The sequence below is a fragment of the Oncorhynchus mykiss genome, chromosome 2, assembly GCF_057628025.1.
Source record: "Oncorhynchus mykiss isolate SJ-2025 chromosome 2, ASM5762802v1, whole genome shotgun sequence".
NCBI classification, from domain to species: domain Eukaryota; kingdom Metazoa; phylum Chordata; class Actinopteri; order Salmoniformes; family Salmonidae; genus Oncorhynchus; species Oncorhynchus mykiss.
In genome coordinates this window covers 22,574,982-22,596,609 of record NC_143023.1, presented here as the reverse complement: position 1 = coordinate 22,596,609, position 21,628 = coordinate 22,574,982, and the positions used below count along the sequence as shown (strand labels likewise).

The 21,628-nt window shown below is 46.0% G+C and overlaps 1 protein-coding gene across 2 annotated transcripts in view; it reads left to right on the top strand.

Annotated features, from left to right (window-relative positions):
* Positions 1–20,828, top strand: part of LOC110538151 (amyloid beta precursor like protein 1) — a 63,439-nt gene extending 42,611 nt beyond the window's left edge. The window contains exons 4-17 of one of the 2 annotated variants that reach the window (XM_036942697.2): positions 4,593–4,705; positions 11,756–11,946; positions 12,026–12,384; positions 13,150–13,277; positions 13,802–13,876; positions 13,987–14,145; positions 14,574–14,702; positions 14,932–15,031; positions 15,378–15,545; positions 15,691–15,714; positions 15,821–15,885; positions 16,266–16,331; positions 16,486–16,629; positions 17,391–20,828. In XM_036942697.2, the coding sequence (XP_036798592.2) occupies positions 4,593–4,705; positions 11,756–11,946; positions 12,026–12,384; positions 13,150–13,277; positions 13,802–13,876; positions 13,987–14,145; positions 14,574–14,702; positions 14,932–15,031; positions 15,378–15,545; positions 15,691–15,714; positions 15,821–15,885; positions 16,266–16,331; positions 16,486–16,629; positions 17,391–17,492 (1,823 nt within the window). In that variant the 3' untranslated portion in view covers positions 17,493–20,828. The remainder of the gene's footprint in view (positions 1–4,592; positions 4,706–11,755; positions 11,947–12,025; positions 12,385–13,149; positions 13,278–13,801; positions 13,877–13,986; positions 14,146–14,573; positions 14,703–14,931; positions 15,032–15,377; positions 15,546–15,690; positions 15,715–15,820; positions 15,886–16,265; positions 16,332–16,485; positions 16,630–17,390) is intronic. The other variant, XM_036942704.2, reaches the window with a different exon arrangement.
* Positions 20,829–21,628: the final 800 nt, after the last annotated feature.

The window sequence follows — 21,628 nt, the reverse complement described above, 5'->3', positions numbered from 1 at the left end:
TGTAAAGTCTGCACCTGTGTTTGAACCCAATTAGTCAACTAAGCCAGGTCTAAATGCACCGAAGCCTGAATACTTATAAACTGTAAAACAGGTCTACCCCTGCACCTCATCTCCAGTACTCCTACAAACTAGGTCTACATCTTTGACTGAGTCCCAATACTAATATAAACCAGATCTACCCCTGCATACCGACATTGACGAGAGAGCCTATAGGGAGGAGGTCAGAGACCTGGCTGTGTGATGCCATGACAACAATCTCTCCCTCAAAGTGATCAAGACAAAGGAGATGATTGTAGACTACAAGGAAAAGAGGACCGAGCACGCCCCCATTCTCATCGACGGGGCTGTAGTGGAGCAGGTTGAGAGCATCAACTTCCTTGGTGTTCACATCACCAACAAACTAACATGGTCCAAGCACACCAAGACAGTCGTGAAGAGTGCACGACAAAACCTATTCCCCCTCAGGAGACTGAAAAGATTTGGCATCGGTCCTCAGATCCTCAAAAGGTTCTACAGCTGCACCATCGAGAGCATCCTGACTGGTTGCATCACTGCCTGGTATGGCAACTGCTCGGCCTCCGACCACAAGGCACTACAGAGGATAGTGCGAACAGCCCAGTACATCACTGGGGCCAAGCTTCCTGCCATCCAGGACCTCTATACCAGGCGGTGTCAGCGGAAGGCCCTAAAAATTGTCAGACTCCAGCCACCCTAGTCCTAAACTGTTTTCTCTGCTACCGCATGGCAAGCGGTACCGGAGTGCCAAGTCTAGGTCCAAGAGACTTCTAAACAGCTTCTATCCCCAAGCCATAAGACTCCTGAACATCTAATCAAATGGCCACCCAGGCTATTTGCATTGCCCCCCTCTTTTACACCACTGCTACTCTCTGTTGTTATTGTCTCAGCATAGTCACTTTAATCAAATCAAATGTATTTATATAGCCCTTCGTACATCAGCTGATATCTCAAAGTGCTGTACAGAAACCCAGCCTAAAACCCCAAACAGCAAGCAATGCAGGTGTAGAAGCACGGTGGCTAAGAAAAACTCCCTAGAAAGGCCAAAACCTAGGAAGAAACCTAGAGAGGAACCAGGCTATGTGGGGTGCCAGTCCTCTTCTGGCTGTGCCGGGTGGAGATTATAACAGAACATGGGCAAGATGTTCAAATGTTCATAAATGGCCAGCATGGTCGAATAAAAATAAGGCAAAACAGTTGAAACTGGAGCAGCAGCACGGTCAGGTGGACTGGGGACAGCAAGGAGTCATCATGTCAGGTAGTCCTGGGGCATGGTCCTAGGGCTCAGGTCCTCCGAGAGAGAGAAAGAAAGAGAGAAGGAGAGAATTAGAGAACGCACACTTACATTCACACAGGACACCGAATAGGACAGGAGAAGTACTCCAGATATAACAAACTGACCCTAGCCCCCCGACACAAACTACTGCAGCATAAATACTGGAGGCTGAGACAGGAGGGGTCAGGAGACACTGTGGCCCCATCCGAGGACACCCCCGGACAGGGCCAAACAGGAAGGATATAACCCCACCCACTTTGCCAAAGCACAGCCCCCACACCACTAGAGGGATATCTTCAACCACCAACTTACCATCCTGAGACAAGGCTGAGTATAGCCCACAAAGATCTCCGCCATGGCACAACCCAAGGGGGGGCGCCAACCCAGACAGGATGACCACATCAGTGAATCAACCCACTCAGGTGACGCACCCCTTCCAGGGACGGCATGAGAGAGCCCCAGTAAGCCAGTGACTCAGCCCCTGTAATAGGGTTAGAGGCAGAGAATCCCAGTGGAAAGAGGGGAACCGGCCAGGCAGAGACAGCAAGGGCGGTTCTTTGCTCCAGAGCCTTTCCGTTCACCTTCCCACTCCTGGGCCAGACTACACTCAATCATATGACCCACTGAAGAGATGAGTCTTCAGTAAAGACTTAAAGGTTGAGACCGAGTTTGCGTCTCTGACATGGGTAGGCAGACCGTTCCATAAAAATTGAGCTCTATAGGAGAAAGCCCTGCTTCCAGCTGTTTGCTTAGAAATTCTAGGGACAATTAGGAGGCCTGCGTCTTGTGACCGTAGTGTACGTGTAGGTATGTACGGCAGGACCAAATCAGAGAGATGGGTAGGAGCAAGCCCATGTAATGCTTTGTAGGTTATCAGTAAAACCTTGAAATCAGCCCTTGCTTTGACAGGAAGCCAGTGTAGGGAGGCTAGCACAGGAGTAATATGATCAAATTTGTTGGTTCTAGTCAGGATTCTAGCAGCCGTATTTAGCACTAACTGAAGTTTATTTAGTGCTTTATCCGGGTAGCCGGAAAGTAGAGCATTGCAGTAGTCTAACCTAGAAGTGACAAAAGCATGGATACATTTTTCTGCATCATTTTTGGACAGAAAGTTTCTGATTTTTGCAATGTTACGTAGATGGAAAAAAGCTGTCCTTGAAACGGTCTTGATATGTTCTTCAAAAGAGAGATCAGGGTCCAGAGTAACGCCGAGGTCCTTCACAGTTTTATTTGAGACGACTGTACAACCATTAAGATTAATTGTCAGATTCAACAGAAGATCTCTTTGTTTCTTGGGACCTAGAACAAGCATCTCTGTTTTGTCCGAGTTTAAAAGTAGAAAGTTTGCAGCCATCCACTTCCTTATGTCTGAAACACATGCTTCTAGCAAGGGCAATTTTGGGGCTTCACCATGTTTCATTGAAATGTACAGCTGTGTGTCATCCGCATAGCAGTGAAAGTTAACATTATGTTTTCGGATAACATCCCCAAGAGGTAAAATATATAGTGAAAACAATAATGGTCCTAAAACGGAACCTTGAGGAACACATTTACAGTTGATTTGTCAGAGGACAAACCATTCACAGAAACAAACTGATATCTTTCTGACAGATAAGATCTAAACCAGACCAGAACTTGTCCGTGTAGACCAATTTGGGTTTCCAATCTCTCCAAAAGAATGTGGTGATCGATGATATCAAAAGCAGCACTAACATCTAGGAGCACGAGGACAGATGCAGAGCCTCGGTCCGATGCCATTAAAATGTCATTTACCACCTTCACAAGTGCAGTCTCAGTGCTATGATGGGGTCTAAAACCAGACTGAAGCATTTCCTATAAATTGTTTGTCTTCAGGAAGGCAGTGAGTTGCTGCGCAACAGCCTTTTCTAAAATTTTTGAGAGGAATGGAAGATTCGATATAGGCCGATAGTTTTTTATATTTTCTGGGTCAAGGTTTGGCTTTTTCAAGAGAGGCTTTATTACTGCCACTTTTAGTGAGTTTGGTACACATCCGGTGGATAGAGAGCCGTTTATTATGCTCAACATAGGAGGGCCAAGCACAGGAAGCAGCTCTTTTAGTAGTTTAGTTGGAATAGGGTCCAGTATGCAGCTTGAAGGTTTAGAGGCCATGATTATTTTCATCATTGTGTCAAGAGATATAGTACTAAAACACTTGAGCGTCTCTCTTGATCCTAGGTCCTGGCAGAGTTGTGCAGACTCAGGACAACTGAGCTTTGAAGGAATACGCAGATTTAAAGACGAGTCCGTAATTTGCTTTCTAATAATCATAATCTTTTCCTCAAAGAAGTTCATGAATTTATCACTACTAAAGTGAAAGTCATCCACTCTTGGGGAATGCTGCTTTTTAGTTAGCTTTGCGACAGTATCAAAAAGGAATTTCGGATTGTTCTTATTTTCCTCAATTAAGTTAGAAAAATAGGATGATCGAGCAGCAGTAAGGGCTCTTCGGTACTGCACGGTACTGTCTTTCCAAGCTAGTTGGAAGACTTCCAGTTTGGTTAATAACTCTACCTTCATGTACATATTACCTCAACTAACCGGTGCCCCCGCACATTGACTCCCACTGTATATAGTCTCGCTATTGTTATTTTACTGCTGCTCTTTAATTACTTGTTACTTTTATTTCTTATTCTTATCCATATTTTCTTAAACTACACTGTCGGTTGGGGTCCTGTAAGTAAGCATTTCACTGTATTCGGCGCATGTGACTAATAACATTTGATTTGGTTTTGAATCATACTTGACACCTGAATAATGCATAATATATGGCTTATTTGTTATAAATACAACTTTAACTTCTCTAGAGTCTGTAAAGTACAACATTTAAAAAAATCACTATTGTGACCGATGTAATCAAATGACTTAAATGAAAATCTGAAATTAAGCATATTTCACATTGTTCTGTCCTTGACTGACTGACTGGCTGCCTGCAGCTATTGAAAGTAGAACTGCATGCAGCAGCACACCATGGTGTTCTGGATCAATCTCCACTCCCCACCTTGTCCTCAGCTCAAATAGTGCAGAGGCACTGTAATGTTGGCATTATCTTATAATACTGAACCTTTCTAGTTCAAGTCTCTCTCTCTCTCTCTCTCTCTCTCTCTCTCTCTCTCTCTCTCTCTCTCGGGTTCATGAACGTTTTTGATCATTACATTTTTTTTTATCAACCAAGGCAAGTATTAAAATATTAAATATTCTCCCTCTCATTCCATTCCCTCTCTCTCTCTCTCTCCTCTCTCTCTCTCTCCCTCTCTCTCTCGCTCTCTCTCTCGCTCTGCAGTGGGTGAGTATGTGAGTGAAGCCCTGTTGGTTCCAGACCGATGCCGTTTCCTGCACCAGGAGCAGATGGATGTCTGTGAGAGCTACGTCTACTGGCACAACATAGCCAAGGAGGTGCGGGCGGAGTGACATTATATTAACTAAGATTATATTAGAGTTAATTAAATTATGCATAAATTATATTACATGTTCATTTTTCAATTCATTTCTTAAGTTTTAATAGGGTTTTAACACAACTAGGACTCTTTATAGAGAGTTAGCATAGACTCTATAAGACATTAAACTTGGACTTGGACTAATTGAGTCAATAACTAAACTGCAGTGTAGACTGCAGTAAAATACTTGGGCTGGAAGCTAACTGTACCCAGCTGGGTGTAGTGTAACATACAGTACCATACTGTATCAGCAGAGAGAGTAGCTAGAGGAGTTTAATATAGGCCGGGGAGGTGAGGTAGTTTAATATAGGCCGGGGAGGTGAGGTAGTTTAATATAGGCCGGGGAGGTGAGGCAGTTTATTATAGGCCGGGGAGGTGAGGCAGTTTATAATAGGCCGGGGAGGTAGTTTATTATAGGCCGGGGAGGTGAGGTAGTTTACTATAGGCCGGGGAGGTAGTTTATTATAGGCCGGGGAGGTGAGGCAGTTTACTATAGGCCGGGGAGGTAGTTTATTATAGGCCGGGGAGGTGAGGCAGTTTATTATAGGCCGGGGAGGTGAGGCAGTTTATAATAGGCCGGGGAGGTAGTTTATTATAGGCAGGGGAGGTGAGGCAGTTTATTATAGGCCGGGGAGGTAGTTTATTATAGGCCGGGGAAGTGAGGCAGTTTATTATAGGCCGGGGAGGTGAGGCAGTTTATTATAGGCCGGGGAGGTAGTTTATTATAGGCCGGGGAGGTGAGGCAATTTATTATAGGCCGAGGAGGTGAGGCGGTTTATTATAGGCCGTGGAGGTGAGGCAGTTTATTATAGGCCGGGGAGGTGAGGCGGTTTATTTTAGGCCGGGGAGGTGAGGCGGTTTAATATAGGCCGGGGAGGTGAGGCGGTTTATTATAGGCCGGGGAGGTGAGGCGGTTTATTATAGGCTGGGGAGGTGAGGCAGTTTATTATAGGCCGGGGAGGTGAGGTAGTTTAATATAGGCCGGGGAGGTGAAGTACTTTAATATAGGCCGGGAAGGTGAGGTAGTTTAATATAGGCCGGGGAGGTGAGGTATTTTAATATAGGCCGGGGAGGTGAGGTGGTTTAATATAGGCCGGGGAGGTGAGGTAGTTTAATATAGGCCGGGGAGGTGAGGTAGTTTAATATAGGCCGGGGAGGTGAGGTAGTTTAATATAGGCCGGGGAGGTGAGGTAGGTTAATATAGGCCGGGGAGGTGAGGTGGTTTAATATAGGCCGGGGTGGTAGTTTATTATAGGCCGGGGAGGTAGTTTATTATAGGCCGGGGAGGTGAGGTGGTTTAATATAGGCCGGGGAGGTAGTTTATTATAGGCCGGGGAGGTGAGGTGGTTTAATATAGGCCGGGGAGGTGAGGTAGTTTAATATAGGCCGGGGAGGTGAGGCAGTTTATAATAGGCCGGGGAGGTAGTTTATTATAGGCCGGGGAGGTGAGGTAGTTTACTATAGGCCGGGGAGGTGAGGCAGTTTATTATAGGCCGGGGAGGTGAGGCAGTTTATAATAGGCCGGGGAGGTAGTTTAATATAGGCCGGGGAGGTGAGGTAGTTTACTATAGGCCGGGGAGGTAGTTTATTATAGGCCGGGGAGGTGAGGTGGTTTAATATAGGCCGGGGAGGTGAGGTAGTTTAATATAGGCCGGGGAGGTGAGGCAGTTTATAATAGGCCGGGGAGGTAGTTTATTATAGGCCGGGGAGGTGAGGTAGTTTACTATAGGCCGGGGAGGTGTGGCAGTTTATTATAGGCCGGGGAGGTGAGGCAGTTTATAATAGGCCGGGGAGGTAGTTTAATATAGGCCGGGGAGGTGAGGTAGTTTACTATAGGCCGGGGAGGTAGTTTATTATAGGCCGGGGAGGTGAGGCAGTTTATTATAGGCCGGGGAGGTGAGGCAGTTTATAATAGGCCGGGGAGGTAGTTTATTATAGGCCGGGGAGGTGAGGTGGTTTAATATAGGCCGGGGAGGTGAGGTGGTTTAATATAGGCCGGGGAGGTGAGGCAGTTTAGAATAGGCCGGGGAGGTAGTTTATTATAGGCCCGGGAGGTGAGGCAGTTTACTATAGGCCGGGGAGGTAGTTTATTATAGGCCGGGGAGGTGAGGCAGTTTATTATAGGCCGGGGAGGTGAGGCAGTTTATAATAGGCCGGGGAGGTAGTTTATTATAGGCAGGGGAGGTGAGGCAGTTTGTTATAGGCCGGGGAGGTAGTTTATTATAGGCCGGGGAAGTGAGGCAGTTTATTATAGGCCGGGGAGGTGAGGCAGTTTATTATAGGCCGGGGAGGTGAGGCAGTTTATTATAGGCCGGGGAGGTGAGGCAGTTTATTATAGGCCGGGGAGGTAGTTTATTATAGGCCGGGGAGGTGAGGTAGTTTATTATAGGCCGGGGAGGTAGTTTATTATAGGCCGGGGAGGTGAGGAAGTTTATTATAGGCCGGGGAGGTGAGGCAGTTTATTATAGGCCGGGGAGGTGAGGTAGTTTAATATAGGCCGGGGAGGTAGTTTATTATAGGCCCGGGAGGTGAGGCAGTTTATTATAGGCCGAGGAGGTGAGGCAGTTTATTATAGGCCGGGGAGGTGAGGCAGTTTATTATAGGCCGGGGAGGTGAGGCGGTTTATTATAGGCCGGGGAGGTGAGGCGGTTTAATATAGGCCGGGGAGGTGAGGTGGTTTATTATAGGCTGGGGAGGTGAGGCAGTTTATTATAGGCCGGGGAGGTGAGGTAGTTTAATATAGGCCGGGTAGGTGAAGTAGTTTAATATAGGCCGGGAAGGTGAGGTAGTTTAATATAGGCCGGGAAGGTGAGGTAGTTTAATATAGGCCGGGGAGGTGAGGTATTTTAATATAGGCCGGGGAGGTGAGGTGGTTTAATATAGGCCGGGGAGGTGAGGTAGTTTAATATAGGCCGGGGAGGTGAGGTAGTTTAATATAGGCCGGGGAGGTGAGGTAGTTTAATATAGGCCGGGGAGGTGAGGTGGTTTAATATAGGCCGGGGTGGTAGTTTATTATTGGCCGGGGAGGTAGTTTATTATAGGCCGGGGAGGTGAGGTGGTTTAATATAGGCCGGGGAGGTAGTTTATTATAGGCCGGGGAGGTGAGGTGGTTTAATATAGGCCGGGGAGGTAGTTTATTATAGGCCGGGGAGGTGAGGTAGTTTTTATAGGCCGGGGAGGTGAGGCAGTTTATTATAGGCCGGGGAGGTGAGGTAGTTTATTATAGGCCGGGGAGGTGAGGTAGTTTAGTATAGACCGGGGAGGTGAGGTAGTTTATTATAGACCGGGGAGGTGAGGTAGTTTATTATAGACCGGGGAGGTGAGGTAGTTTATTATAGACCGGGGAGGTGAGGTAGTTTATTATAGGCCGGGGAGGTGAGGTAGTTTATTATAGGCCGGGGAGGTGAGGCAGTTTATTATATGCAAGAGAGGTGAGGCGGTTTATTATATGCAAGAGAGCTGAGGTTGTTTTCTATATGCAAGAAAGGTGAGGCGGTTTATTATATGCAAGAGAGGTGAGGCGGTTTATTTTTTGCAAGAGAGCTGAGGTTGTTTATTATATGCAAGAAAGGTGAGGCGGTTTATTATAGGCCTAGGGGGTGAGGCGGTTTATTATAGGCCTGGGGGGTTGAGGCAGTCTATTATAGGCCTGGGGGGGTGATGCAGTTTATTATAGGCCTGGGGGGGTGAGGCAGTTTATTATAGGCCTGGGGGGTGAGGCAGTTTATTATAGGTCGGGGGGGTGAGGCAGTTTATTATAGGCCGGGGGGTGAGGCGGTTTATTATAGGCCTGGGGGGTGAGGCGGTTTATTATAGGCCTGGGGGGTGAGGCGGTTTATTATAGGCCTGGGGGGTGAGATGGTTTATTATAGGCCTGGGGGGTGAGGCGGTTTATTATAGGCCTGGGGGTGAGGCAGTTTATTATAGGCCTGGGGGGTGAGGTGGTTTATTATAGGCCTGGGGGGGGGGGGGGGGTGAGGCAGTTTATTATAGGCCGGAGGGGTGAGGCAGTTTATTATAGGCCGGGGAGGTGAGGCAGTTTATTATAGGCCTGGGGGGTGAGGTGGTTTATTAAAGGCCTGGGGGGGGGGGGGTGAGGCAGTTTATTATAGGCCGGGGAGGTGAGGCAGTTTATTATAGGCTGGGGAGGTGAGGCAGTTTATTATATGCCGGGGAGGTGAGGTAGTTTATTATAGGCCGGGGAGGTGAGGTAGTTTACTATAGGCCGGGGATGTAGTTTATTATAGGCCGGGGAGGTGAGGCAGTTTATTATAGGCCGGGGAGGTGAGGCAGTTTATAATAGGCCGGGGAGGTAGTTTATTATAGGCCGGGGAAGTGAGGCAGTTTATTATAGGCCGGGGAGGTGAGGCAGTTTATTATAGGCCGGGGAGGTGAGGCAGTTTATTATAGGCCGGGGAGGTGAGGCAGTTTATTATAGGCCGGGGAGGTAGTTTATTATAGGCCGGGGAGGTAGTTTATTATAGGCCGGGGAGGTAGTTTATTATAGGCCGGGGAGGTGAGGCAGTTTATTATAGGCCGGGGAGGTGAGGCAGTTTATTATAGGCCGGGGAGGTGAGGCGGTTTATTATAGGCTGGGGAGGTGAGGCAGTTTATTAGAGGCCGGGGAGGTGATGTAGTTTATTAGAGGCCGGTGAGGTGAGGCAGTTTAATATAGGCCGGGGAGGTGAGGTAGTTTAATATAGGCCGGTGAGGTGGTTTATTATAGGCCGGGGAGGTGAGGCAGTTTATTATAGGCCGGGGAGGTGAGGTAGTTTAATATAGGCCGGGGAGGTGAGGTAGTTTAATATAGGCCGGGAAGGTGAGGTAGTTTAATATAGGCCGGGGAGGTGAGGTAGTTTAATATAGGCCGGGGAGGTGAGGTGGTTTAATATAGGCCGGGGAGGTGAGGTAGTTTAATATAGGCCGGGGAGGTAGTTTATTATAGGCCGGGGAGGTGAGGTAGTTTTTATAGGCCGGGGAGGTGAGGCAGTTTATTATAGGCCGGGGAGGTGAGGTAGTTTATTATAGGCCGGGGAGGTGAGGTAGTTTAGTATAGACCGGGGAGGTGAGGTAGTTTATTATAGACCGGGGAGGTGAGGTAGTTTATTATAGACCGGGGAGGTGAGGTAGTTTATTATAGACCGGGGAGGTGAGGTAGTTTATTATAGACCGGGGAGGTGAGGTAGTTTATTATAGGCCGGGGAGGTGAGGTAGTTTATTATAGGCCGGGGAGGTGAGGCAGTTTATTATAGACCGGGGAGGTGAGGTAGTTTATTATAGACCGGGGAGGTGAGGCAGTTTATTATAGGCCGGGGAGGTGAGGTAGTTTATCATAGACCGGGGAGGTGAGGCAGTTTATTATAGGCCGGGGAGGTGAGGCAGTTTATTATTGACTGGGGAGGTGAGGCAGTTTATTATAGGCCGGGAGGTGAGGCAGTTTATTATAGGCCGGGAGGTGAGGCAGTTTATTATAGGCCAGGAGGTGAGGCAGTTTATTATAGGCCGGGGAGGTGAGGCAGTTTATTATAGGCCGGGGAGGTGAGGCAGTTTATTATAGGCCGGGAGGTGAGGCAGTTTATTATAGGCCAGGGAGGTGAGGCAGTTTATTATAGGCCGGGGAGGTGAGGCAGTTTATTATAGGCCTGGGGGGCCTGACGTTGTTTATTATATGCAAGAAAGGGAAGGTGGTTTATTATATGCAAAGGAGGTGAGGGGGTTTATTATATGCAAGAGAGGTGAGGCGGTTTATTATATGCAAGAGAGCTGAGGTTGTTTTCTATATGCAAGAGAGGTGAGGCGGTTTATTATATGCAAGAGAGATGAGGCGTTTTATTTTTTGTAAGAGAGCTGAGGTTGTTTATTATATGCAAGAAAGGTGAGGCTGTTTATTATAGGCCTGGGGGGTGAGGCGGTTTATTATAGGCCTGGGGGGTTGAGGCAGTTTATTATAGGCCTGGGGGGGGGTGAGGCAGTTTATTATAGGCCTGGGGGGGTGAGGCGGTTTATTATAGGCCAGGGGGTGAGGCGGTTTATTATAGGCCTGGGGGGTGAGGCAGTTTATTATAGGCCGGAGGGGTGAGGCAGTTTATTATAGGTCGGGGGAGTGAGGCGGTTTATTATAGGCCGGGGGAGTGAGGCGGTTTATTATAGGCCTGGGGGGTGAGGCGTTTTATTATAGGCCTGGGGGGTGAGGCGGTTTATTATAGGCCGGAGGGGTGAGGCAGTTTATTATAGGCCGGGGGGGGTGAGGCAGTTTATTATAGGCCGGGGGGTGAGGCGGTTTATTATAGGCCTGGGGGGTGAGGCAGTTTATTATAGGCCGGAGGGGTGAGGCAGTTTATTATAGGCCTGGGGGGTGAGGCAGTTTATTATAGGCCGGGGGGGTGAGGCGGTTTATTATAGGCCGGGGGGTGAGGCGGTTTATTATAGGCCTGGGGGGTGAGGTGGTTTAGTATAGGTCTGGGGGTTGAGGCGGTTTATTATAGGCCTGGGGGGTGAGGTGGTTTATTATAGGTCTGGGGGATGAGGCGGTTTATTATAGGCCTGGGGGGTGAGGCAGTTTATTATAGGCCGGGGAGGTGAATTAGTTTATTATAGGCCGGGAGGTGAGGCAGTTTATTATAGGCCGGGGGGGTGAGGTGGTTTATTAGAGGCCGGGGAGGTGAGGTTGTTTATTATAGGCCGGGGGGGTGAGGTAGTTTATTATAGGCCGGGGAGGTGAGGTGGTTTATTAGAGGCCGGGGAGGTGAGGCGGTTTATTAGAGGCCAAGGAGGTGATGTAGGTTGTAGTTTTTATAACTCACCTTCATCATGCTGAGGAAGAGGTTACTCCCTGTCGTGTTCCATTCCTCCTGCTAGTTAGTTCCCTTTGATCACAGTCACATTTCTTCTCTTTTTCTATACACCCCTGATGTCTCTCTAGTTCACCTTCACCTCTCTAGTTCACCTTGGTCTTTTCCAACTTGATTCATGTAACATATTTTTCTCATCGTCTCTCTTTCTGTTTCAGGCCTGCACAGCAGACAGTCTGGAGCTGCATAGTTATGGGATGCTGTTGCCGTGCAGCGACCGTTTCCGTGGGGTGGAGTATGTGTGCTGCCCGGGGAGGGGCGGGTCCAGTGGCAGGGGGGAGACCGAGGGAGGGGACATTCTCCCAGCAGGACCCCAGGCCCTTAACCCTCAGGCCAAAGTCAACACAGGGTGAGTCCCATTACCCCTTCTCTCTGTGGTGATGATAATGATGATGATCGTAATGTTTGACCTCGTACCCCATTCCCAGAGTCAAAGTGACAACACCCACCACAAGCCCCTCTCCTGACACCGATGTGGACGCGGCAGACATGGAGGAGGAAGATGATGAGATGGTGGAAGAGGATGAGCAGGTGGTGGAGGAGGAGGAAGAGGAGGAGGAGGCAGTAGAAGATGAGGAGGAGGAGGAGGAGGAGGAAGAGGAGGAGGAGGAGGAGCAGCAGCAGGAGGTTGCAGAAGCAGCAGCAGTGAAAGAGGAGTATGAGTACTCCATTGACTCTGGCCCCTACCAGGCTACTGACTACACAGACTCCTTCTACTATGAGAAAGGCCAGGGTCTGGCTGGTCGCAACCCCTCCACATTCCCACCCCAGACTAGGGGAGACAGCCGTGAGTAACCCTCTACCTTCTATCACACAGTTACATCTTTGCCCTGTCCAGAAACAATCTTTAGCCCCTACTTACCACCTCTCAACTAGATCTGAGAGTATTTAATGGGCATAAGCTTTATATGAAGTGGCGTATTAAGTAGTGTCAAGGGTTCTGTGTCTAGTCTGGATCTTTCTCACTCAATGCCAGTCTCCGTAAGGGAATAGACTGTAGTTGCTACCCTTAGAGTGGTTAACAGGGCAGTAAAAAGACTGGGTAAATGCTGACATCACTCTCCCATCTCCCACTTACTCTTACTTACTGGGGAATGAACTGTAGTGCCCAGTTAGCATCTCCAATACTTTCTCTCTCACACTCTATCTCTCTGTAATAGACTATGGATGATTACACACACACACGCATGCATGCAAGGGCACGTACACGCACACACACACTCACCATGCCTATCTGTCTGGCTGGATATAGTTAGAGTTAGATAGGAGTGGCTGGCTGATGTATTTACAGCACTACTCGTCTCCAACTCAATAATGCTGACCACTCACCCTACTATCTGGATCAATGGCTCTCTGGCTCTCTGTCTCTCTGGGTAATGGCAGTGATTAGGATATCTTTCTGTCTCCCTCATCCTTCCCCTGTCTTTCATTCTGCTGCACTGACTGTACCTCCATCTCTCTCTCTTCTCTCCTTCTCTGTTTTCCATCCTTTATTCTCCCTCCTCTCGTTCCCCTCCTCTCCTTATCCCCCTCTCCTCCTTCTCCTCTGTAGTACCCACCCCTCACCCCACAGATGGCGTGGATGTTTACTTTGAGATGCCAGGGGACGACAGCGAACACGCCAACTTCCTGCGTGCCAAGATGGACCTGGAGGAGCGTCGAATGAAACGCATCAATGAGGTAAGGTGGGTGGAGAGGCGGGTTTGGACAGGCAACGAACCAATGAGATGAAGCCAGGCCTGCTGTGCGGTTTCCATATCTGTGATCTCCTATAGAACCCACTGTTGACAGATGGGGGCAAATTGCTCTGGGACCTGAAGTGAGGTTTTAATGCAATATTAATATAATGGGAGAATCTCAATTGAATACTCTTTATGTCCTCTTTCCTCAACTCCTTCTCAAAACCCATTGGAGGAGAAGGTCAGAGGGCGGGACCGCTGGCTTTCTCATCCAATGGGTTTTGAGAAGGTTGCGAGGAGAGAGGACGCGAGGAGTATACATTTGAGATTGTCCCACTGTTTACTTCTAGTAAACCAAGCCAAGTGGATACCCAAGAACAGACAGACTTTTTTAGTAGCTGCAGTTTGAGGCAGATATGGAGCATTTCAAATATCAGAATGGTCCTCGTGGATTCCTGTCTGAGGAAATTAGTACTTGGCTCTGAGTGTGTTTGTGAATGACGTTAACGCACGTTGCCTTTTCAGATCATGAAGGAATGGGCTGAGGCTGACAACCAGTCCAAGAACCTGCCCAAGTCTGACCGCCAGGCCCTTAATGAGGTAAGAAGATGGAATAGGAAGAGGAGGGGATGGAAGAAAGGAGAACATATGGGAGATGGACACTCATACACCTATTAACACAACAATGATCCCCTCTCCTCTGCCCCCAGCATTTCCAGTCTGTGTTGCAGACTCTGGAGGAGCAGGTGGCAGGGGAGAGACAGAGGCTGGTGGAGACCCATCTGGCCCGCGTGGTGGCCACCCTCAACAACAACCGCAGACTGGCCTTGGAGAGCTACCTGACCGCCGTGCAGGCAGAGCCCCCTCAGGTCCGCAGACAGCAGGGGCAGCAGGGATATCTACATTTTGTTAGGCAGAGAGCATGACTGTACAGATCTGCACCGCTGCTGGGTTTCACACTCAACAGGTTCCCCTGTGTATCAAGAATGGTCCACCACCCAAAGGACATCCAGACAACTTGAAACAACTGTGGAACGCATTGGAGTCAACATGGGGCAGCATCCCTCTGGAACGCTTTCGACACCTTGTAGAGTCCATGCCCCGACGAATTGAGGCTGTTCTGAGGGCAAAGGGAGGGGTGCAACTCAATATTAGGAAGGTGTTCCTTATGTTTGGTATACTCAGTGTATATTTGTTAGGCAGAGAGTATGAGTGGACTGTAGTGTATTGATCATTTCTACCACACCTTCTCCACCCGCTCCATTCTCTGACTATAATATCACTCTCCTCTCAACAGCCGGAGCGGGTGCTGCAGGCTCTGAAGCGATACATGGCAGCAGAGCAGAAGGACCGCAGACACACTCTGAGACACTACCAGCACATTGAGGCCGTCGACCCCCAGAAGGCTGAGCAGATGAAGTTCCAGGTGTGAAATGAAAATATACCGGAATATACTAGGATGAAAAGATACTGTACCTCTTCCTTAAGCAGTGATGCTGCTTCATGAAAAACGGAACTCATAAAATAACTCTTAAAGGGGCAATCAGCAGTTGAAACAATAAAAAAAAGTGTATCCCCGCGCCCGTTTCAGTAAAAAGCTGAGGGAGCTTTGTCTTGTAATGAACCTAACCAGCATTGATCTCTTGGGGTTGCAGGTCTACACCCACCTCCATGTGATTGAGGAGAGGATGAACCAGAGCTTGGCATTACTCTACAAGGTCCCTGCCTTGGCTGAGGAGCTGCACGATGATATCCGTACGCTACACTCCTCTCTACTCTCCTGTTAGCCATGTAGACCAGGATGTGGGGTTACTGCCCCTGTCCTTATATTCATGTTTTAGTTCCTTCATAAGACATTTAGAAAGAGATAAGCTAGCATTTATCATGATGGCTTTTGTAAGAAATTGCATGTTCCAAATTCACATGATCTATTAGTAGGTTATTTATTATCTTGACATTTCTCTAGGGAACTCTCATTCAGAAAAAAAAGGATTGGTGTATATAAGGTGTAAATAACGCAGTGTTACCGTAAATACATGATACTTTACTGTATATCAAGCTTTCCTGTTTTTAAAAGCTACTTGTTTCTCCCTCCCTGTAGAGGAGCTGGTGAAGGCGGAGCGAGGAGATATCAGTGAGCTCATGACCACTTCCTTCTCTGAGACACGCACCACCGAGGAGCTGCTTCCTGCCGAGAGTGAGGAGGAGAAGGATGACGAGGAGGAGGAGGAGAGAGCCTTCCAGAACAGGCCCTACCCACCTCGCATCGGTACGGGGACACACACACACACTCATGAATGCACACATACACACAAAATGTCTCCTCCTCAAATAGTTCAGGAATTAATTAATTTATTTGAATACAAACAGTAGGTTAACATTTTATTTATCTCTATTGTTTCTGTCCTGTCAAGACCCACAGCCCAACACTAAGAAAGGTGAGTTAAAGGGAAGGGACATGAAATCTGATATTTGTCTGCCAAAATGTAATTTTCAAAGACAGAAACGTTGAAGTTGATCTGTGTTTTCTGCCTCTGCACTCAGCCTCTACAGATGAGTATGACTATGCCACATCTGAGAGAAGCCCCACATATGAATATGAGGAGAAAGTAAGAAAAATCTATTTTTTTTATTACAAACATACACATCACTTTACGGACATGGTATCCTACTTGCACTTGTGTTTACAACACAGCCAAGAGTTACGCTGACACATTATGTCAATCATCTCATCTCTCCTTCTCTCCCTCCATCCCAACCCATTTTGTATCTCACCTCCTCAAGTGTATATGGAAAAATAGCTTGTGTCGCACTGCAGCCTCCACGTGATCAACTGCTACATTTTTACTCACAAACTATAACATCCTCCCATAGCAGGAAGACCACTCCCATAGAGATATAGTTAATGTGTTCTATTTCATTTTGTGGTACTTCCTCTGTAATGACCTATTAAATTACCCCCTCTCTCACTTTTGCTCTCACTCTCTAGATTAACACCTCTCTAGAGCTCAAGCAGGTGGTCTTCAAGTCTCCTGAGATCCAGACCGATGAACTGGTGAGTCTGCTACCTAGATAAGTGTCTGGATGGGCTGGGCGGACCCGTCCCCTCTTGTGGTATTGTAAGTCATTCCCATGATGATATCAACCTCTAATTTCTCCATCTTCCCCTCTTTGTGCCTTCTCTTCCCCTTTTATGTTTCTGTCCTTAGCAACCAGACGCCCTGGAGACGTTCAACCGTGGGGCCATGGTGGGGTTGCTGGTGGTTGCCGTGGCCATCGCCATGGTGATGGTGATCAGTCTGTTGCTGGTGCGCAGGAAGCCGTATGGCACCATCAGCCACGGCATCGTGGAGGTAGGAGGCAGGGAATCAGAAAGAACAAACACCTGCTCACTTTGATGCTTCCAACACTTGTAAACTGGAACAACTTGTTCCGATTGGTGTTTTTAAATCACCGATGAAGGATTTTGAGGCTGATTCCTTGACCTGTCAATGTTTTTAATTTGCTGTTTTATGATTTTGTTATACTCTTGTGAATTCTATGGTTTTTACGAGACTACTTGTAGTTTTTCATGTTGTCTGTCTGTAATTGTGTAATGACTTGGTGCTGCCTATCTTGGCAAGGACACTCTTGAAAAAGAGATTTCAAATTTCAATGAGCCCTTCCTGGTTCAATCAAGTAATCAAGTGCTTTACAGATACCTAGCCCAAAACCCCAGAGAGAAAGCAATGCAGATTTAGAAGCACAGAGGCTAGGAAAAACCTAGAGAGGAATCCGGCTCTGAGAGGTGGTCAGCCCTCTTCTGGCTGTACCGGGTGGAGATGCATGTGGCCATTAAGGCCAGATAATTTTTGAAGAAGTTCAAACGTTCATAAATGACAAGCAGGGTCAAATCATAATCATGGTGGCTATAGAGGGCGCAGCAGAGCAATACCTCAGGAGTAAATGTCAGTTGGCTTTTCGTAGGCAGGTATTCCCTGCAGCGGCAGGTAGGAGAGGCACTTTATGCTTATAGCACATTAGTGTCCCCTCCTTCCTGCTGATAGCACTTCCTTATACCGTAGCATTTACTTGTACTGTATGAGTATAACCTTTGACCCACCATGTCTCACAGCAGGTTGACCCCATGCTGACCCCAGAGGAGCGCCAACTAAACAAGATGCAGAACCACGGCTACGAAAACCCCACCTACAAATTCTTTGAGCAAATGAACTGAGGCGATGGGTGTGGCCTCCCGGTCATGCCCAATCACACGAGGCGCTCCCTTTCCTTGTTCCCCTCCTAGAGGTGGTCCCAGTCACACCGCCTATGATGTATTAAGATGTATCATTACGACCAACACTTTAATGTAACTTGACAAGCAAATAGGGGGTATACGCCCCAATCCTCTGACCAACCATGTCCCCACATCAGTTTTGGAATGTAAACCAGTAACAGAGATGTATTACCAGCTGATCCATCCTCTTACTCTTCTGGTCTAGAATAAAGGGGTGGACATTAATGCCACAGTGTAACAATCATCTCCTTTGGAGAGATTCACTCCTGTCTGCTTGGATAGGAATACCATTGGAATGGCTAGAGTTGACCCCCTTATTCTTAATAAAATTGATTGATATTTGTCAGAAACTGACTCAATGTTGAACAGTGCATTTTGCTTTGTTGTGTATGTCATCTGTTTATTATTTGTTGGATTGTGTTACAGCTCTGATTCATTATATTCCAGTTCAGATAAATGGTGTAAAATGTGAACAAACAATATAGTCTGATTATAGTATAACGGATTTAAATCTCCATATAAACTGGCTACAATGACTCTGACATGATGACCACCAAGCCAACCCCAACTCCATGAGTCAATGTAGGACATCTTCTTTCAAAGCCAGGCACAGTTGTAAAGGTTAAGCAGAGATGAGGAGGTTGGGAATGTGAGGTATTGAAGCTTGATTAACTTAGTTGTTACTTAGTTATTACTTACCCACATATATTTTCAATCCATAGTAATATGGGTTGGTGATCTTTTGATATTAAGCCCAATCTCATCTCCTTCAGTCTGTGGCATCTGACACAACTGGCACCCAGAGCCTGTTCTATGCGATGTGAACTATATAATTGAACTAATGTACCAAATGTTCCATTAAGTGAATGACTGCTACCTAAAAAATTGTAACAAAGTAATGAGAAGTCCATTGTTTTAATGAAAGCATGCAGATTTGGTGTATGATGCTACCGTCTTTGTGTTGTTCCTGTTCTTTGCTTTTGATAAGATGGAAATGTGACAGATTAAAATGGACAGTGTAAATATCTTTAGAAAAAAAAACATCTTCAAAATAGACATTTCTAGAATGATTTTGCATCAGTGTAATGGAATAAAAAAATAATAATACTTGTGCTGTTCAGAGAGAGAACATTTTCCTAACATGGCTGATTGAAAACGGACTGTTGTAAAAAACCAGCACAAGACGATACAGTTAACTTCTGACTGAATGTATTTTAGGTAGATGTTGAGACTTCATTTCTTCTTCGGGAGGGCATCACTCCCCTAGTAGAACCCCAAGGACTAACCGGTAATCAGTAGACAAGCTACATATCCAATACCTTCCTCATTATCTCACTGTAGTTTAACACTGGATGTCTCTTTTCACTATTTGCAGGTCTGAATGAGAACAGTGGGATGTCATTCATTATTGTGGTGCAATGGACTTTAGCATTAGGGAACATAGTGATGTTGGCAACATGGTGATATTGTGGAACAGTTGCACCTAAGGAGGTATGCCGAGGACTGGACTATTGCTCAGATTGGGTGGGACCACAATATTTGCTCGAGCACATTCAAGTTAATCTTTAGGAACATAGCCGGTTTCAGGCAGGATGAACATACAATACAGAACATATAGATGCTGTATAAACACCAGTTGAATGTTAGTCTAGTAGGGAGATGTGTTGTGTCTCACTGAAGTCTCTGTCACTGTTATTATGATCAATATCATTCACTGTATACAGATAAGAAGGGATTGTCCACTTTTGAATGGCTGATTGTTGCCTCTTGGATGGGTTTTATGTTGAATTTATTTTCCACTACATGATTTTGGCCCCAGAGAGAGTTCTCTGTGTTGGATGGTCACATACACAGTAGGAGGTTTCTTCGTAATCTACAGTGTCAACTCCAACTACTGTTGGCCTACTGTACTACAGAGGATCCTAACCAAAACCAATCATCCTTCATTACTCTCAGAATTCTGAAAATAGCACTTTGTAAAACACCACCAGTCCTGAAACATCCTTAGATGTTTGTTGTTTATTTATAACTCATGGCTAGGTTGTTCTGCTGTGTACTCCATGAAACCACTTGTGACACGAGGGAGTAAATTATTGATCACATCAGAGGAGAGATGTTGCTGACTCACCCTCATCACCTCAAACCGTTCTGTTTCTTTATTCAAACACTGCTTTGAATATGGGAAGAGGAGTTCAAATACTTGAACTAAATTTGAATTTTCCATGTATTGCTTTTGGATTGTAGGAATCACAGGTTGTGGTTACTGCATCAAGATCATTAGAGATCTGAGATAGTCTTTGTATAATTTGTACAGGTCCGTTTAGTGAATGAAAACATGGTACGTTCACAGTTTAAGTCAGTTGAACCTTGTATCGATACTACTGAAACCATAGAAGAGAATAAGCTTGCCTGTGTTTCCCCAAAGATTCAAGGTTTTCCTACCAGCATTTAGCAGATGTAGAATGGTGTATACTGTAGTGACTGAACACACATTTGTATGTCCTCTCTTGGTTAAGATACTTCTGTTGGCCTTCCTCCCCTCCCCACCAGAGAAAATATAAACAATTATATGGAGAGTTTAATTGCTGCATTATTGCCTTTTACAATGCTGTGTTTTGGATGTAATTCTGTATTTTTTATTTGAGTAATTATCAATTGGATTGAGGGTCATGTTTTCTCACTGTATGAAAAATGTAGTAGCTTGTTTAAGGCACCGTTTAGAGGTTACATGTCTAACCTGCAGTTCAGATACAGTAGACCTACACTGTCTAAGTGCATTGTTGGGCCAGTAACCGAAAGGTTGCTGGATCGAATCCCCGAGCTGACAAGGTTAAAATCCGTCGTTCTGCCCCTGAAAAATGCAGTTAACCCACTGTTCCCTGGTAGGCCATCATTGTAAATAAGAATTTGTCCTTAACTGACTTGCCTAGTTAAATAAATGTTCAATTTAAAAATAAAAAAGTCTAACTAAATTGTCCATGGTGTGGCGCCAAGCACAACTGAACAAAATATTGCTCTGTCAGACAGATACTGACTGTATATAATGTGAACTCCCACCGTTTTGACTATACTCTGATTGGAATGAGGGAGCTGATCTTCAAATCCATTCAGAACTTGACCAAAGACATACTCTGCTCTAGAAGAGGTCAGACAACTGACTAATTTGGCCAATTGTCCTGAGCTATGTAGAATGTAATTCATGTGCAAGAAATCTGAGCAATGGAGATCTGATTAAGCTAATTAAAACTGTAATAAAATTACAAATGACCCACAAAACACTGTTTCTTGAATCACTGTTCTTCCCCTCTGACTACAGGATGGGATAGTGGTCTTGATTTTATAATATCAGCCAGAATGGGGTCACCAAGAGAGACGCATGTGTTCTGTCACAGCTATGACCAGAGAGATAGTCTATGGTTATAATAACACATTAATAAACACACCACCCACAGGAAAGTAGAGTGTTGTAAAGTATGGATTTTATTGTGGCTGGGTATAGCCTATTTTATTATCTAGATTGGTGAAGGTATCTGTCTATACTGTGTGCAACACTATAAAGTTTGCTGCCACATTTGGGGTTTGATGTCTTGATTGAAACCCACTTTCATATTTGTACAAAGTAAAACCAGCGTTGATAGTTAAGGAAATAAAACCTCAAGTGTTGTGAAAATGTGTTTATGCAGGGAGTTGAACATAACCACACATCAACCAAACACCTATTTAGTTTCAATAGAACATGACGCACAATGACATCACATCCTGTTCTTTCACCTCAATTTCCATTCCAGTTTTAAAACGTCACAGACTGAAACTATCTGCAATGTCAGGAAGTCAACATGGTTATGGTTTTATGGTTTATTCTAGGCCAAATAACAACCCTCGGCAGCAATATTGTCTTAAACACCATAGGCGATGGTTTTGCTTGTCTACTAAGTTAAATTCACCTGTTTCAATTGAAACTCATCTTAGTGGAATATTTTTTTTTTTTTAAGTGTCAGCAGGCTCAGCACATGTTATTTGGTTGTAACGTTATTAGGCTTTAATTATGACTTTTTATATGACATTTGATACATTCT